The 19,830-nt window shown below is 38.4% G+C and overlaps 1 protein-coding gene across 1 annotated transcript in view; it reads right to left on the reverse strand.

The window, feature by feature from the left end:
* cdk18 (cyclin dependent kinase 18) overlaps positions 1-19,830 on the reverse strand; it is a 115,868-nt gene that overhangs the window by 43,384 nt on the left and 52,654 nt on the right. The window contains exon 2 of the mRNA XM_083939183.1: positions 6,040-6,175. Coding sequence (XP_083795309.1) covers positions 6,040-6,157 — 118 coding nt within the window. The 5' untranslated portion in view covers positions 6,158-6,175. The remainder of the gene's footprint in view (positions 1-6,039; positions 6,176-19,830) is intronic.

A 19,830-nucleotide genomic window follows, 5' to 3' on the forward strand; every position in this document is an offset into this window, starting at 1 on the left:
TTGCCTCATGGTATATACTAACCAGACTCCGCCAGATGGATTGATTCGCAATTGCTCAGCATATCTATCTGGGAACTCTTGTTTGGAGATCTTTTGGGAAGGGGCAAAAAAACTGGTTGCTGATCGGATAAACCATCTGTCTATCACCAACATATAGGACAAATCAACCAGTCAGATCATATGACGTTCTAACAGTGTCGGGGCAAAGCTCAGAAAGTAAACAACATGTTGGTAAAGGATATTTGTGTAACGCAAATTTACAGATAAAAGGCAAAATTTCAGGTGCCTGGTCCATATTTCAACAGAAGGATCCAAGAGAAAAAAGAGTTAGTGAGCGGCTTGCTCGATAGCTGCGCTCATCTCATCAGCAGAAGCCGCTATGTTGTTTACACTGAACAGTCGCTTCTCGTTTCGTCACAATTAAATCCTCCTCAAAACCAACACTGATTGGTTTGGTCGCATGGAAAACTTTCTCCCCCTACCAGACTGATCTGCGAGTAAAATACAATGGAGCTCACAAGATCAGAATGGTCTCACGAGGCTAGATATATCATATTGCCCAACCCATAATCTTGCATATATTCAATTAAATTAAATATTATTTATAGTGCCAAATCATAACAAAAGTTATCTCAGGACACTTTACAGAGTAGGTATAGACCACACTCTATGACTTATTTATGATTTACATACTGTAGACCCAACAATTCCTCCATAGAGTACGGTGGCAACAAAAACCTTCCCTATAACAGGCAGGAACGTCTGTTACGTCTCTGTAGCAGGATGCAATGGTCAATAGTTTCGAAGGCAGCACTAAGATCTAGTAAAACAAGTACAGAGAAAAGTCCTTTGTCTGAAGCTATTACAAGGTCGTTTTACAAGGTCGTTTTTCACCAGTGCTGTCTTAGTGCTATGATTCGCTCTAAATCCTGACTGAAAGTCCTCAAATATCTCAATATAACCTCCTTACTTTTCAATTGTCGCCATACTACTTTAATTCACAGGTTTGTGACTTAAAACCACGGAGCTTACTGCCTCTGTTTCATTATCTTCTTTTTTAAAGGAGCAACAAAGTTAAGTGTTCGTAGTGAGCCTGCAACACTGTCAACAAGGTGATCAATTTCAGAGCAACTAACGTAAGTGCAGTAATCTTGAATAGTGGGATAAGGCATTAAATTAAATGCAGATGGAATCAATTCCTTAAATTTAGTTACAGCACTATCAGATAAACATCTAGTGTAGAAACTTTTGCCCAGAGGTGAGTAGTCCTGTAAAATAAATTACAAGGTCGAGGGTGTGATTAAAACAGTGAGTAGGTTTATGTACACTCTGACTAAAACCAATCGAATCTAATAGAGAGAAAAAAACGCAATACTAATGCTATTATTATCAACGTCTGTGTGAATATCAAAATCTCCTAAAATGATAACTTTATCAGATTTAAGGACTAAATTTGACAGAAACTCTGAGAATTCAGACAGAAATTCAGAGTACGGACCAGGAGCACGGTACTCTATAACATAGTATAATTGGCTGCACAGTTTTCCAGGTTGAATGTAAAAGATAAGGAATAAGACTTTCAAATGAATTATAATTCAGTTCAGGTTTAGGGTTGATTAATAAGCCTGAGTCATAAATAGCTGCAACACCTCCTCCTCAGCCACTGCCTCGAGGAATATGAGTATTAATATGACTGGGAGGAGTGGATTCATTTAGGCTAACATATTCTTCAGGACACAGCCAGGTTTCAGTCAGACAGAGTAAATCAATATGGTTATCTGATATCAGATAATTTACTAATACAGCTTTAGATGACAGAGATCTGATGTTTAAAAGTCCACATTTAATTTTCTGATTTTGTTGCATTATCGCAGATTTGGTGTTGATTTGTATCAAGTTTTTCTGTATAGCTCCATTTCTGTTCATTTTTGATTTAATTAATAATAATCCTGATTGCAACAGGATGCAGAGTCTTGGTCTTTTGTCAACCGTCCTCCAACTCACAGGAGCCCATTATCCAAATATGGGTCCAATCTGTAGACAGTACTCTGCCTGCTCACTGTGGGTTTCCCAGATGACAACATAGAAATCTCTTCAGTACTGAATGGTGGCAAGCTCAGCCTCCAAATATCCTCTATTGACAAAGACTAAGGGCAGCGCAGAGAGGTGTATTAAACTGTGACTCTGCATTCTGATCCCGACACTGGGTTGTTGTCAGGAGGTGGTGGTGGTGCAGGACTGGACAGTCACGTCAATGTTGACAGATAAAAGTCTTGACTAGGGATGCTCGATATTGGCTTTTCTGCCGATATCCCATATCCGATATTGTCCAACCCTTAATTTCCGATACCGATATCACCTGATACCGATATCACCCGATACCGATATCACCTGATACCGATATATGCAGCCTTTTTACACCAAAATTCATCACATATCACCTATTATGGAATTAACACATTATGCCTAATTTTATTGTGATGCCCCACTGGATGCATACATAAATGCAACACGCTTTTCAAATGTAAACACAGTCTGTACAAAATAAGTTATTGAAAAAAGTGCCATTCATTTATTTGTTTGTGTTTTTAGAGAGAATATTTTGCCTCAAACAACACTACAGACAACATCACAACAAGGAAGATGCATAGCTTCAGTCCAGAGTAGTAAACAAACTTAGTCCTCTTTTTCCAGACTGAGTAACCGGCCGTAACTTGGCAAATAATACAATCAATAAATCAGCAGTCAAGCTCAACATGCTAACCTGTATTGGATCTAATGGATACAGCACCAGAAATTACCTTCTTGACGTGACGGTAAACAATGCTGTACAGTCCGGGTAAACAATGGTCTGAGAAACACTTGTGACTGGGCGTTATACAGACATAACGGGGCTCCAGGAACTCCACACGTTTGGTGAATCCGGCATCTTGAACGATAAAAAAAGTTTGTTTCTCGGTGTCGGCTGTTGCTTCTTCTCATCACTTTGCTGCACAGATGTAGCGTTTAACTCCGCATGATTCTTCTTGAGTTGCGTAATCAGATTAGATGTATTAAAGGAAGACGCCTTGTTTCCTCCTCTCATAACTAACGCCTTGCAGTCATTGCAAAGCGCACATATACTGTTAATAGGTGACACTTGGAAATACTTCCAAACCACGGACATCTCATGCACCGGGCGAGCTGAAGCTTGTTAGCCAAGGTTAGCAACCTACGAGTGAAGCGTGTTGTTGTTATACGTCATCAAGCACGCGCTTGTAAACGGCCCGTGTTGCATTCAGGTACACTCGGAAATGCTGAAGCCTACGGCCCGTGTTGCATTCAGGTACACTCGGAAATGCTGAAGCCTACAGAACTAACATCGGTTGTAAAAACCCGATACCGATAATTCCCGATATTACATTTTTAACTCAATATCGGCCGATAATATCGGTGGGCCGATATTATCGGACATCCCTAGTCTTGACCCCTCTTGGTTAGGGTGCAGGCCGTCTGTTAAAAAAAGCTGTAAAGTTGTCCACAAATGGAATACTTTTCCCCAGGCAGTATCCTTTAAACCACATGTGTTATATCTTGGCTATAAAGTAACATACCAATATAGATATTAGTAATATAAATTATATTGTGTTGTCAAAATACATTACTGACTCTTGATAGGTGATGCGCATGTTTCTACTTTCCCTTGTGATTACATCAGCTTGGTTCGTGGCTGCCAGGTTGCAGTTGGTCCAATAATAATACATACATGAATCCATGCAAAAATGCCAGATGATGTCTTAACAGCAGTACATGCTGAGCCTAACGCTGTGGTAGCATGATATAATTCATCACATCAGCATCACCGTGGTTTGGGTCAACCATTCATTCTCTCTTCGTACCTGCTTTCTCCTTCACTTGGCTGTTTATCTTCATTTCTTTGTCCCCTTCCTCTCTCTCTCTGTCTGTCTCTGTCTAGTTACCTCTTTCCTGACCTTCAGGAGCCGACAGTGATGCAGACGGATGTACTCTGGGGGGTTAAGCTAAATATCCAGCTGCTTCTCTCTGTTGGAGAGCTGAATAACAGCCTCACTGAGCTGTATGTCCACACAGGCTTTAGTTTCCTGATTTTAAATTGGTTTACTTGAGTGGTAATAAACAAACAGGTATGATGTAACCACTTGATTATATTACATGACGCTTACATTGTAATGCTTGTGTACTTGACTTGACCCATTTCAGTATTTTCTGCATCCTTCATGATCCACATCTCTTCCTCTATTTACCTTTTTGCATTAAATGCAAATAAATAAATCTTAAAATAAATATCCATAAATAACAATGCACAGTGATGACATTGTTCTTGTAGCTCTTTGATCTAAGGTGCATGTATTCATGCAATTCATTTCTTCCATCTCTTTATACTATCTTCACAGTCACACTCTACATTATAAAGCAGAGACACTCTTCACTTCCTTTACATTATCTAGCCCTACTTATCCCACCATAACGCTCATTTCCCTTTGAAGCCTGCTTATCCTCGGTGTCTAAGCTTCGGTGGTGGTACCAGTCATAGCCGGAAAACCCCCAGTTAATCTATGGACCTGGAAGGAAGGAAACCTTTTGTATTTGGTATTAAAAACCAGAATGAGATTGCAGTTTATTCTCTACTATTAGACATGAGCTGCTCAATTGCACAGGAACCAAAAGACAAGGAATTGGAGCTCAGGGTTCAGGACTTTGAACGTGCTTAATTAACCAACGGTTATTGATTATAAAAAGCTTTCTTAGACACTATGAAAAACGGAAATCCCTGGTGTTACAAAATACCACTTTTTGCGGCAACTTACACATGCCACAGGTAACAGTGGAGATATTAGGCAAGCCTAAGAGTAACATATCAGTGTTTAAAGCAGAAGAAGCAATGCACTATTTCCCTACGTAGGAAATATAGGTGTGGAAGTGGATTTTTGAGTGGGTGTGTACATGTCAGACTTTGATGCTGTAGACAATGACAGGCAAACTTAGTTGTGGGTCTGATATTAGGGGTCAACATTAGCATACTCTTTCCCTGACATTAATGAGGATTAAAAGCTGCATTCATTGCTTTTTGTGACCAATGGGGGACAGTGCAACAAGCTGAGAACAAGACAATGACATCCCAAAAATCAAAGTGAAATTCTGGCACAAAATCATCCCATGATCTTTTCCGGCACTCACATACATCAAATAAGCCATCGAGACAGTTTTTTCATGTATGAACTATTAAAAGAGAAATTCGGTAGAGTCAATAACAGCTGGAAATGACTAGCTGGGGGCAGTACACTGAAGGCATTAAAATGGCTTTTTTAACCACTAATACTGCTCAAAATAACACCAAACCTCTGCAGCAGCATGAGAAGAGTCCCTACACAGAAAACAAAGCACCAATGGGCTCCTTCCTTTTGGATTGACTTTGGTAATCTACTTGAATGGACTTTACTACAAGAGGAGCTGGTAGTGGAGCCAGTAGGTAAGTCTTTGAAAACCCTCTTTTAATAAACTCTTGGTTCACTAACTACATTGTTGGTGCTTTGTTTTATGTTAATGGACTCTTATCATGCTGCTGCAGAGGTTTGGTGTTATTTGGAGCAATATTAGTGGTTAAAAAAGACGTTTTAATGGCTTCACCGTACTGCTCCGAACTAATCAGTGCTGTGTTCATTAAATGTAATATTGCAGAATCATCCAGTGTCGACAGCTATGATATATGCTCTCTGTGCTCTCTGGTTTCAGGACAATTTTATTTTTGGGAAGCCTCTAGCAGAGTGGGTGGTGTATGGGCCCCATATATGCTGTGTCCTTGGCAGGTTAAAATCTAACCTGCGGCCCTTTGCTGCATGTCATCCCCTATCTCTCTACCCCATTTCCTGTACGTCTTCAGCTCTCTACTAAGTAAAAGAAATAAAAAAGCCTAAAAATAATCTTTTAAAAAACAAACTTTGACCACCAGGTGTGAAGACTATATCTTTGAGGATGTGAACAGGTCCCCCTTGGCTGAATGAGGGAAATGAGGGTTCTTACCCTGAGTGTGGTGTATGTTGAGCTGGTTTATCTGCTCGGTGAACTCGTTCTCCTCAATGGTCTCAGTGCGAGGAACAGAAAGAGAGAAACGCCTCTTAAAGTTCTTCATCTTGTTCATTGTGCTGAGGAAAAGACCCTGGGAGAAGAAAGGCAGACAGAGAGAGACACATTCACTAAAAGATACATAATCAATACTTAAATCCATCAATGCATACAGTACATGCAGGGCCCGGCTGATATGGGGTTTTTGAGCAAACACTGATACTGATTTTTTGGGGAAAACTTCACAAATTACTGATATGGTAGCATATAATTAATTTCTGGGCTGGTATGAAAATCGTTATGCCTCTGCAAAGGTACTCAGAAGACTGCTTTCTTAAACAAATAACTTATGATTAATTAAATAATATTGAACATTATTTTTCATTATAAATACAATGTACGTATTACATTGTCAACCAATTCCAGAACTGAAAAGAGACAATAAAGAATGGATTAAAAAATAAATTGTTGAAGTTGCACTCCATAAGGATTGAGATACGAGCCTTTTCTTTTAGAGACCTCCATCTTGTTACTTTCACGGTTACTGTGGCTGTATTCCAAAGTGGAGGCTGCAGTCTTGCAGAACACTTCCCTATGAGTCACATTCTATAGAGATTAGAGTGCTGCCTAATATTTAAAGCGTGTTAGCCTGCTTCCGCTTCTGTTTGCTGGGCTGACCCTAAAAAAGAGTAAACACAAACATAAATAGGTTAATTTATTTGTTATACGGTCAGGAAATGCGCTAATTGAATCAATGTTCAATGTGGTCAAAGGAGAGACAGAAGCCTTCGCTTTCTGCTGCAGTAAGAATGAATGTTCTAGTTATAACATATTTTTATTTTGGATTGTTTTTATAGAGCATCATGTAAACAGGAAGATCACCCGTGGCTGTTACGGGGTTAATAATCTCGCACCACCAGAGTTGTCCAGTAGTGTCCAGTAGGAGTAGTTTGCGCAATAGAGCAGTTTCTCATTGACCCCCATGTTAAACAGGCCGTTTTCACAGCATAATTAAACCTATTTAATGCCTGGTACCAAAAATATTCTAGACTGTGTGTTAAGGTCATATCTCTATGACAACACTGAGGGGAGTGATTTTTTTGTACCAGGCTGGGTTTTTATTTCATTGCAGGTTGAAGTTTATGAATAATTAGGGGCACAGCCTCTTGAGTGACAGCTAGCCTTTGGCCCTCACTTCTCCTCAGGGGTTTATGTCAGCCAAACGGACGTATCTCCCTCCTCCCAACGTCAAATCAATGCCCTTTTTTGGTAAGAGGAAATGAGGCGGGGTCAAAGTCTGACAAGATGGCGACTCGCGTAGGTGAGGGCGATTGGATCAAGTTGAGAGATCAGACCCCGAGGGATCCATTTTTTTTATACATTTTATGGTGACGATCTGGGCTGGCAGTCCAACCACTGTCAGCAGCGTCACGAACAAGGCAGCCTATTTGCATTTACCCCGGGAATGCAGCCACAGACACAGATATTGTACTCATCAAAGAGGCAAATATAAGCTTTCATTAGTGGGTCACATGATCAACCACCATTGTTTTAACTCACAATTATAGATAGTCTTTGATAGATAGTAACTTGAAAGACAATTAAATAGATGAAAATCTATTTAAACAACTTTAAATGAATATCATGTTCCGTATCAGTCAATTGATGACCATTTAAATAAAGAATAAATAAAAAATAAATTGATGAATGCAAGCATTTAGAAAGGCAAATATTGAACTATCTTAATTATGTACAGAAAATATAGGACACCATAAATCAAAGAAGCTAAAATGTAAACACTCCCTGGCACCTACATGACACAAGCTGCAGAGCAGGTTGTGCAACTGTGATGGATCTTTGTGTGTAGCTTGTCAAAATCTTCTGCCATCGGATAATGAGGCAGAAAACAGCAGGAAATCAGCTGATCAATATACCCTCTCCCTCAGCAGGTTACACAACCACATCCACCCCTACTAGTTACTTATCACTTTCCTGCACTACTTCTATTCTCTTCTTTATCTATGTATGTGTGCTGCAGAGATTGGTGTCATGGGGTCTGTGTGACTCCTTTACTGACATGGATTTGTGGATGTGTGTGTTTGTCTCTCCCCTTTATCAGGATATTACTCTGTCCGAACAATCCCTGTGCATTGTCAAATTTACAGAAATGAAAACAAACGTAATAAAAGCCCAGAGTGCCTGGGTGGATCCAGATCCAAGTGATAACAATCCATCCCAACAATTGTATATGTGCAACAGCTTGCACTACTAGCAGTGACTGTCTAACCCACACAGTACAAATAATACGTAAGTCAACACAATCAAGTAATGGGATTTTAATATACAGCTCATGGTTTAAAACAATACAAGGCTTTCATGACGTGATGCGCACGGGGTGTTGAACAAACCAGAATAAAAGAGAGATTGCAAAGGAGGAAAACCTGGTTCTTGAATATTTTAAGGAAGGCTAATTTGCAATGAATTCTGGCTTCAATTTTTAAACTCGAAAACACAGCACCATGTCAAACCACTAAGCTCCCTTTACTCCAGCAGAAATTGTTTACCTTCTGGTAGAATTTAACAAGAATATTTTACTGGCAAAGTTCAGCAGACGACGACAGTAAACTGTAAAAAAGTGTTAATCCAACAGTCAACAGGAGCATCAAAGACAGACTCAGACAGTTTTCTTGGTCAAACAAAAATGATTGACAAAGTCCTCACTGTGAGTAACTGTGGTCTGGAAAAAGTGTTTCCCTTCTTATTACTCATCCCACAACGTCAACATCAACATCAAGCCACACATTATGAGCAATATCTTCCATTTTTCCCTTTACTCTGACACCTCTCCATTAATGCAAAGGCCTATCTCGGGCCTATGTGTGAAATGTAACAACAACAGGGTGTAAACAAATTTGTGTTCACTCCACAGGGCTGCGTCAGTCTGGCATCAGTCTCACAGCCAGTGATGAATGTTCAGACCTACTGATCATCTGTGCGGGACAAAGATCATTCTGAAATAATCTCACTTTGTCGGCCAAATTAAGCTCTGAGAGTGTCATCTACACAGCCTGCTAACGTTAGTAAACAACGCCAAAGCTAACACGGACTAAACAAACTACAGTTACAAACTAAACTAATGTCATAACATTAACAGTGATTAACGTTTGCTCAAGACACGCCACATCAGTGAACATCACACTCATGTTAGCTTAGCTACGACTCATCGAGGCTAACTGTCAGCACATCCAAGTTAGATGGCGTTATATAATCTAATAATACACCAATGAGTCAGTAACGTATATCTTAACTTAACTATCTATGGTTCGTTACTCACATGATCTACCTCCATGTTAGCGACATGAGTTATACATATGGGCTGTGTGGAGAGAGAGAGAGAGAGAGAGAGAGGACTAATAGATGGAGCAGATCCAGACGATAGACAGATCCTTTAGCCGCAACTGTTGAACCGGTCATGAGGGAAATGTGAGCTGCACATATGGCAGTTTTTGTGGTCAAGTCCACCTCATTAAAACATGGTCCACTGATTCTCCGGTGGACTACCATAGATGGGTAATAAAAGGCGGAAACACTGTTTTCTTAACCGGTATTTGGCCACCCGGGGACTGTGCACACACACACACACACACACACACAGGCATGATGCGGCGGAGCTAGATAGCCGGATAGGTAACGATAACTAGGTGGATAGCTTGACAACGAATGATTTAAAAAAAAAAAAAATGGCTAGGTACAATAGATATCTAGACAACTAACTACAGATAAATATATAGCTATTGTTAGCAAGATAGATGGATAAAACATGTGTGACCTCTCTGTGGGGTGTCTTCTGGCCAAATTAATCTCGGAGCTGATCAGGTTTGGGTAACAGACGTTTATTCGTTCTGCGTATATAACAAAAGATAATGGTGGCGTTCAATCATCTGTCGTGGACAAACAGCGCATGCTCTCAATGTAATCCTCCGTTGCTTTTAGGATTACCTATTCGTTACAGTTTGTTTTACATTTTTCATGCTTACAAAATTAATTAAAGTACACAGTATACAGTGATCGTATAGATTTAAACTTATGTAAATACAATAACCACAATAAAAACGGTCTGCCTGTTAAATTATGAATGAAAATAAAATACAATAACAAAGAAATATTTCATATTTAAAATATATCATACATTTTTTTAAACTGGACTGTTATCCATTTTATATTTTGTATTTTTTAACAATGATGTAACTTACTTACATAACATTGTAATTACACCACAGGACATTACTGCAGTCTCTTTAACACCAACGTACCTGCGTATATAACAAAAGAACAGCGAATGCTCTGTTTGGAAAGACGGTGCATGTTATTTTTAGCTAGCGACACTGGAGGGAAATCACTAACAACAAAACACTAAAAAAAAGACCAGTTGACTTAATAAAAACGTGACAAACTTAATGCAAAATAACTTATATCTTACCAAATACAGTCAGCTTAGCTTTTAAGTACTTAGGAAAGGAAATAAGTTAACATTGTTTTTGTCCACAGACATTCTCAGACACGTTACCTGAATGTAATCCTCCGTTGCTTTGAGGATTACCCATAATCCTTTGCTACTACAGCAGGTTTAGAACTGTAGATGGCAGTGTTGTCCCATTTAACGGGATTTATTTAACATGAACCTTTTTAACTATGTTACATTCGCAATATAGCGAGCTATATTTCAAAAGTTGTCAGGGGTTGAGTTGACTGAGGGGTTTTTATATGAAAAATGACATGATGTCAGTATGTCATCACGCCCACTTCAAACCCAAAATCAGGACAGTTAAAAAAACTGAAATGACAATATTTTGAATTTAAACTAATTGTTAATAATTTTTATATACTTAATCTATGTACATACACTCCTAAATAACATATTTAGAAGGATATTTGGGATTTGGGTTTCCAGGGTCTTTAATGTTTTTGTGTTTTTGTGTCATTTTTACACTGAAAGAACATGACTGCATGTTAAAGGTTCACTGTGGGATTTTGGACATCTTGTGGTCCTATGGAGCAGTTTTTTCTTTGAGTGGTTCCCTGGTTTGTTTATCTTGCGCACAAGGACGCATAAACAGTATGCATGCAATACACCATCCTACCAATGGTATCACACTATTCCACCTATCAACAGGGGGCAACATCACCAAGATGTGCACCAATGCAGCAACAAAGGCAGGAAAAGAAGACTGAAGGATAAATCGACATGAGGGAAAATGAGGGAATGCCCTCTATGATTCTTCAAGATTAAATAAAGGATGAATGAAAAATGCAAAGTGCATTTGACAAGTTACAGCTTGTTAATAAGAAAGCACAGGGCACAGTTAATCAATGGCAATCAATCATCTTAGGTTTTGCCACACGCACATGTGGTTTAAGTGGAAAAGTTAGATAATTATAAAATAAGATTAAAGCAGAATTCCTGTATTTTTGGACCTGGATCCTATTTCCCCATGTATTTCTATGGAGTAAATGATGGCAGCAAGTTTTTTTTTTAAATTGCTCGAGTATCGACACAGTATTTGACACTATGATACAATTGGCTAGAATGAACATAAAAACCTGACAGTCAGTTAACTGTCAGACAAAATACACAATATCAGAGCAATAAAGAGCGTTCAAATGAAGCAGATTAAGGGGTTAACAATGGAGGAGAAAAAGGCTTACTGTACAGAGAGAAATCAATACCACTAGGCTGACTGAAGTACCAGTGTATTTGTGGCTGATGTGTTTCCCTTTAAGAATTTGACAGGGAGCCTTTATGAAGGCAGGCCTCCTCAGTGCCTCAGTCGGGTAGAGCTCTATAATGTAGGGGGGGGGGGGGGGGTACCTCACAAATACAAGAGTTCAAATGAACAAAAGCACACTGGAGTTGACGTTCTGGTCTAAAACAGATATGTAATCCACTCAAACATATTGGCAACTGCATTATAAAAACAACAAAGACCCTTTTGTGTCACAGTGCTGTGTCTAGTTTGGCTTGTTGCGATACGTTTTGATGTTGATGAAAAATTACTTTTACTCCTCTTTGCCTTGTAATAGCTGTTTTTATGCTATGCTTTATGTTTTTATTTTATAACTTTTTATTACTTGTTTTTTTAATGTATGATCTTTTGATTTTAATTTTGAAGCACATTGAGTCTAAGCCTGTTGAATGCAATGTGCTATATAAATAAACTTGACTTGACTTGCTTTATTTTCTATTAAGTCAGTCTTCCTAATCAGTCAAATTAAGTGTTATTGTATCTCTGTTTAGACTACAGGGTTGCTATTACTACGTTTTACGACTTGATCTTTATCATCCTAGAAAACATTTCACACAAGAAAAACAAATACTGTAAAGATGATAATATTTCATTTAACATCCCTCACTATATCCTCTAGCTCACACTGGCAGTGTGATGTGTGATGTGCCTTTTGTTGTGGATGTTTTCTCTTGTAATTGTTTAGTATGTGCTACCTGTCCTAATGTGGCTCTCTGACCACTAACTTCTTACCATAATGTATGCCCGTACATCAGTATCACGTAGTGAGAAGTCATACCATCTTTTGTCACAAAATGTATTATTATTGTTGGGAGTTGTGGTTGGCGGTGAGCAGTATGAACCATTTTAATTTTTTTTCCACAAAGACTTTGAGTTATGAGCTAAAGTTTTTAAATTAATCTCTTTGTGTAGAAAAAACATCGGAACCAGATAGTTTTGCACAAAGAAAGTCAACCATGGCTGTACACAAAGAAAAGATCAGTAATGACAAACTTCAGTGACAAATAATCCAAGGAAAGTGCACAGAACACATTGTGCTTGTGTTCTAAATATAAAAGCAGCACATCCTCAGTGGGTGTTTACCACCAAACACATGAGAAACATGCTGATTTTCAAGATAACTTGCACTTCACTAGCACACTTGAAGTTTCTCTAAATGAGCCTTCAAATGTAAAATGTTTCAAATGTAAATACTGCTTGCAGCTTTGGCTGAGTGCAGTAAAAATCCAGCGCCTTCATGCATATCTAAAATAACTTCATTCCCAAATATTTGTCGAGCATCACAGAAAAATTACCAAAAATGTAGAGACTTTCAACGTGCAGACTTTCTTGTTAACAGCTCAGCCTTAAGTCATGGCCAAGAATGGAATCCATATAGCACCTTTAATAGTCTATTTCTTCTTTTTTAATAGACCATCTCCTTCAACAAAACAGTGTTTGTGTGTGTGTGTGTTCAGATGGCCACAAGTGGACATGGGTTGGACATGTTCGCAGTTTCTCACCCATGGCAAAGACTACACTCTCTCTACTCTCCTCACATCTCATCAGCTCTGGTGTTCGAATTGAAAATGTCTCTTATAAACAGGATAAAGAGAACTGCAACAGCCCTCTCTCTGATTGGGAGCCTCTCTTTGCTCTCTTTTTTTGCCCTCTTGAACAATTGCTGAGGTCATGAATGAGAAAATTTCTGATTGCAGTGGACAGTGTGTGTAAAACTGGCGGTGTGCTTCATTTATCTTGTAGACAACAGACTCCTCTTTTTGGAGAAGGTCACAATTTTAGGGTCTGGATGCTTACAGTCATCAAGAGTATTTCATTCTCAGAGTTACTCTGTCAAAAGGAGGAAACTGTGGCTGTGACTACACACACACACACACACACACACACACTCATTCTCACATGCACATTGCTGGACACAAAGACATTTAAGGGCCCTTTTATACTGTCCAACTCCACAACTTTTGTTAGTTAACTGTGCCAAAGCAAAGCTATGCTGGGGCCTAAAAAATCAGATTCAATCAGTTTCTGCTCAAGTCAAAACCTGAATCACGGCAGCAGTTTTGGGCCTGAACCTGATAAAAACCATAACACCAAAACACAAGCCGTTTTCACACCAACCCAAGACCATGTAGGGAGAATCAGGTCAAAAGATAGTCCAGAGTTTCTCTTTCACACATGCAGCACACAATAGCAGATTCTCCATCTCAAACCTCTCACAGGACAACTGGCAATACTCCGTTTGGTTTAGGTGAAGAGGTCGCCTGGATAGAATGTGCAGGGAGGAGGACAATGGTGCACCGATGGAACCTGTTCTTAATTTGGACACAAACAACCGAGTGAATTTGAATTTGTCTAAAGATTTTGGTGTCTGTCCATACTGACAGAAATTCCAGAAACCCATCGCCCCTCCAGTTACACATTTATATTCCCATCTTTATGTAAATCACCCTTCTTCTTCCCTGTTGGACGTTTGTTTTGCTCTGCTGTTGGCCAACACATAGTCCAAATGTTATCAAGACGCCCCACTCAACTCTCTAGATATACCGGAGAATAAGCAACTGTATTCACACATGAGCTCACTTGTAGAGCTGGCAGTTTGCTGGCTTGTTTTCTGCTCCTCATTTGCATAAAGTTGAAGTTTAAGCTGCTTCTTGCAACTTTTTGCAATTTTCAAAACTCCTGAAAATCCTTTCAACTAACCATTCAGATAAGAAAACATTTTTTGACTAACATGTTTTCACAAACACATTTCCTTGAACTATTTTCATCCTTTAATCAAAAGACATATTTTTTCACAAAACAACATGTCTACTCAAAGTCCGGTCTGACTTAATTGGATATTTGCCCGGTGCATTTACAACAGATGCTTAAGGGCACCTTGTGTGTAGGTATTTGACTCCCTGGGAATAAGAATGGATAGGTGACTCTAATGCCCTACTGATGATGGAAACAAATGGTTATTGTTTACCATGAAGAAACCATATTATTGAATAAATCCAACAGCAACCCAGTTCAATTCATGTACGCACATAGATTACCTTGTAGAGCTATTGGAGTGGGTGGATTGGGTAGAAACATAAGCTGCCCTATAGAAACCCAAATATTGTCCTTTTGGCCAGTGACCACTGGAGCAGTTCAGAGGTTGTTGCCTCTGGGGAGTTGAGGAGAAGTGTGTTTGATTCAGAAAAAAGAAATATGCCAGTGGTCTAGTGTTCCATGTCAGCTTAGGCTAAATTAATATACACATCTCTCCTCATGTGTACTCATTTAGAATGGGGCCAGCTGATGGAAACGATGTGGGGCTTTAGATGGGATTCACTGTTTTATCCAGGTCAGTGGGCACCATCATCAGAAAATATGACACATATTCAACAGTCTAGCTACGTATAAGACATACAGCACGGGCATGTAGATACACACTGTGACTCCACATGCACATGCTCAGATATAAAAGTCTCTCTGCCTTTCACTGTTTTCCTTCATCCAGGTTTTGGCTATTAAATACGGAGCTCTGGCACTGGCAGTGTCAGGCCAGACCATTAGCCTGCTAACAGTGATACTACAGCTTCATCTGACCCCTGTGTTTGTCCAGTGAATGGCAGTGACCAGTTTGTATATTGTATCTGAATATCTTTTTTTGTGCGTTGTATCTGTAAGAGGGGAAACTAATAGAGTAGGATACATACCTATTTGTATGGCTTTATTTATTTCAACATGAATGTCTTTTAAAAGATCAACTTAACAACATGTTAAATGCTATAAAAAAAATAATGTCCCATACTACTAAATTACGTTTAAAGACTGCAGACCTCTCTCTCTCTCTCTTTCTCTCTCTCTGCATTGTGCAGATCAGCCAACGCTGTTGAGTGCATTTATAAAGAAAGTCAATATATGAATGGTGGACACACAGCTTGTCCATCTCCAGCATCCCCTTTCCTCTGGTGAAATAAGTGAAACGTTTAACTTAATTTTTATGGTTTTCAACGGCTCCATCACAAGGGGCCATCATTATTAATACACAAATTATACATGCACAAAAGAAAGCATAAAATAAACAAAAAAGGGCGACGAGAAGCAATCCCCTTGCCCAAGATCTTAAGCACTGGATGTGTATATGTACAAATGTCCTTAGAAGGACATTAAGGCGTCATGATATCTGAAATGTAATGTATCCTGCAGGTTTTGCACTGTGGGAATTGGATTTCTTTGTTTTGAAAAGGATAACAGTTTATTTTGGAAAATCTGTGTATTACTTTGTCAGTCTGTCCCACTCAAATATTAATTTACATACTCACATGCTTATCTTAATTTTTGAATACATATTTGAATTTGGAATATTCAATGACAGCACTACTACAGAGACACTAAGTCAGGATGTAATTGTGTTCTGTGAATATTGGCTTGAAAACAAAGCTTTTGAGCCTTCAAATAAGAAATGAGGAAGATCTTCTTCAACGCCATAACATAGATAATATACAACACATGACAAAAAAATTATGTGATTATGTGTGACATTTGTTACATTTGTCTCATACCTTGCTTATCCTTCTGTGCTGTTAGACAGTGTGTGTGTGTGTGTGTGTGTGTGTATGAGAGAGAGAGAGAGATCGAGGTAAGCAGATGCACACAATTGTCTGTGCCATCTGTGTATGTGTGTGATGGGTCATATGCGCTAAAAATGACCTTCAGCCTGAGGTTATATTACCATGTGCTCGGGTAGTTCATGGACTGAAAGTATGCACGCACACACGCATGCACGCACGCACGCACGCACGCACGCAAGCACGCACACACGCGCACACGCACACACACACACTCCTTCTTTTTACTTAAAGGAGATAAATGGTGGTTACAGTTGTAAAAGAGAATCACTGTTATACAGCTGGTGTGTTTAGTCTGTAATGCAACTAATCCATTTTTTGCAGATATTATGTAGACATACAGCAACAATAGAGATATTACAAATTTTGCACCAGTGAAGTGTTTGGTGAAATCTATTATCTTCTATTAACACGGCCTGAATTCATACAGTATTTTCACATGATGCCAGCAGGTGAACTAGGGTTGTCTTCCAATAGTCTTGTAGTTGTAAGTGAAAAACAGTCATGTAGCTGTAATTGTAATAAGGTCCTGTAGCTTTAACTTTAATAATGTCCTGTAGCTGTAACTGTAATAATGTCATGTAGCTGTAACTGTAATAAAGTCCTGTAGCTGAAACTGTAATAATGTCCTATAGCTGTAACTGTAATAAAGTCCTGTAGCTGTAACTGAAATAAAGTCCTGTAGCTGTCACTGTAATAAAGTCCTGTAGCTGAAACTGTAATAATGTCCTGTAGCTGTAACTGTAATAAAGTCCTGTAGCTGTAACTGTAATACAGTCATGTAGCTGTAACTGTAATAAAGTCCTGTAACAGTAACTGTAATAAAGTCCTGTAGCTATAACTGTAATGAAGTCATGTAGCTGTAACTGTATTAAAGTCCTGTAGCTGTAACTGAAATGAAATCCTGTGGCTGTAACTGTAATAAAGTCCTGTAGCTTTAACTTTAATAATGTCCTGTAGCTGTAACTGTAATAAAGTCCTGTAGCTGTAACTGTAAAAAAGTCCTGTAGCTGAAACTGTAATAATGTCCTGTAGCTGTAACTGTAATAAAGTCCTGTAGCTGTAACTGTAATAAAGTCCTGTAGCTGTAACTGAAATAAAGTCCTGTAGCTGTAACTGTAATAATGTCCTGTAGCTGTAACTGTAATAAAGTCCTGTAGCTGTAACTGACACAAAGTCCTGTAGCTGTAACTGTAATAATGTCCTGTAGCTGTAACTGTAATACAGTCATGTAGCTGTAACTGTCATAAAGTCCTGTAGCTGTAACTGTAATAAAATCCTGTAACAGTAACTGTAATAAAATCCTGTAGCTATAACTGTAATAAAGTCCTGTAGTTGTAACTGTAATGAAGTCATGTAGCTGTAACTGTAATAAAGTCCTGTAGCAGTAACTGTAATAATGTCCTGTAGTTGTAACTGTAATTAAGTCATGTAGCTGTAACTGTATTACAGTCATGTAGCTGTAACTGTAATAAAGTCCTGTAGCTGTAACTGTGATAAAGTCATGTAGCTGTAACTGTAATACATTCCTGTAACAGTAACTGTAATACAGTCCTGTAGCTGTAACTGTAATAAAGTCCTGTAGCTTTAACTTTAATAATGTCCTGTAGCTTTAACTTTAATAAAGTCCTGTAGTTGTAACTGTAATAAAGTCATGTAGCTGTAACTGTAATAAAGTCATGTAGCTGTAACTTCTAAAAAGTCATGTAGCTGTAACTGTAATAAAGTCCTGTAGCTGTAACTGAAATAAAGTCCTGTAGCTGTAACTGTAATAATGTCCTGTAGCTGTAACTGTAACAAAGTCCTGTAGCTGTAACTGACACAAAGTCCTGTAGCTGTAACTGTAATAATGTCCTGTAGCTGTAACTGTAATACAGTCATGTAGCTGTAACTGTCATAAAGTCCTGTAGCTGTAACTGTAATAAAATCCTGTAACAGTAACTGTAATAAAATCCTGTAGCTATAACTGTAATAAAGTCCTGTAGTTGTAACTGTAATAAAGTCATGTAGCTGTAACTGTAATAAAGTCCTGTAGCAGTAACTGTAATAATGTCCTGTAGTTGTAACTGCAATTAAGTCATGTAGCTGTAACTGTATTACAGTCATGTAGCTGTAACTGTAATAAAGTCCTGTAGCTGTAACTGTGATAAAGTCATGTAGCTGTAACTGTAATACATTCCTGTAACAGTAACTGTAATACAGTCCTGTAGCTGTAACTGTAATAAAGTCCTGTAGCTTTAACTTTAATAAAGTCCTGTAGCTTTTACTTTAATAAAGTCCTGTAGTTGTAACTGTAATAAAGTCATGTAGCTGTAACTGTAATAAAGTCCTGTAGCTGAAACTGTAATAAAGTCATGTAGCTGTAACTTCTAAAAAGTCATGTAGCAGTAACTGTAATAATGTCCTGTAGCTGTAACTGTAATGAAGTCATGTAGCTGTAACTGTAATAAAGTCATGTAGCTGTAACTTCTAAAAAGTCATGTAGCTGTAACTGTAACAAAGTCATGTAGCTGTAACTGTAATAAAGTCCTGTAGCTTTAACTTTAATAAAGTCATGTAGCTGTAACTTCTAAAAAGTCCTGTAGCTGTAACTGACACAAAGTCCTGTAGCTGTAACTGTAATACAGTCCTGTAGCTTTAACTTTAATAAAGTCATGTAGCTGTAACTTCTAAAAAGTCATGTAGCTGTAACTGTAACAAAGTCATGTAGCTGTAACTGACACAAAGTCATGTAGCTGTAACTGTAATGAAGTCATGTAGCTGCAACTGTAATAAAGTAATGTAGCTGTAACTGTAATAAAGTAATGTAGCTGTAACTTCTAAAAAGTCATGTAGCTGTAACTGTAACAAAGTCATGTAGCTGTAACTGTAATAAAGTCCTGTAGCTGTAACTGTGATAAAGTCCTGTAGCTGTAACTGTAATAAAGTCCTGTAGCTGTAACTGACACAAAGTCCTGTAGCTGTAACTGTAATAAAGTCCTGTAGCTTTAACTTTAATAAAGTCCTGTAGCTGTAACTTCTAAAAAGTCCTGTAGCTGTAACTGTAATAAAGCCATGTAGCTGTAACACAAATAAAGTCCTGAAGCTGTAACTTCTAAAAAGTCATGTAGCTGTTACTGTAATAAAGTAATGTAGCTGTAACTGTAATAAAGTAATGTAGCTGTAAGTGTAATAAAGTCCTGTAGTTGTAACTATAATAAAGTCATGTAGCTGTAACTGTAATAAAGGCATGTAGCTGTAACTGTAATAAAGTCCTGTGGCTGTAACTGTAATAATGTCCTGTTATTGTAATAAAGTCCTGTAGCTGTAACTGTAATAAAGTCCTGTAGCTGTAACTGAAATAA

This window comes from Echiichthys vipera (assembly GCF_963691815.1).
Source record: "Echiichthys vipera genome assembly, chromosome: X".
Lineage (NCBI taxonomy): Eukaryota > Metazoa > Chordata > Actinopteri > Perciformes > Trachinidae > Echiichthys > Echiichthys vipera.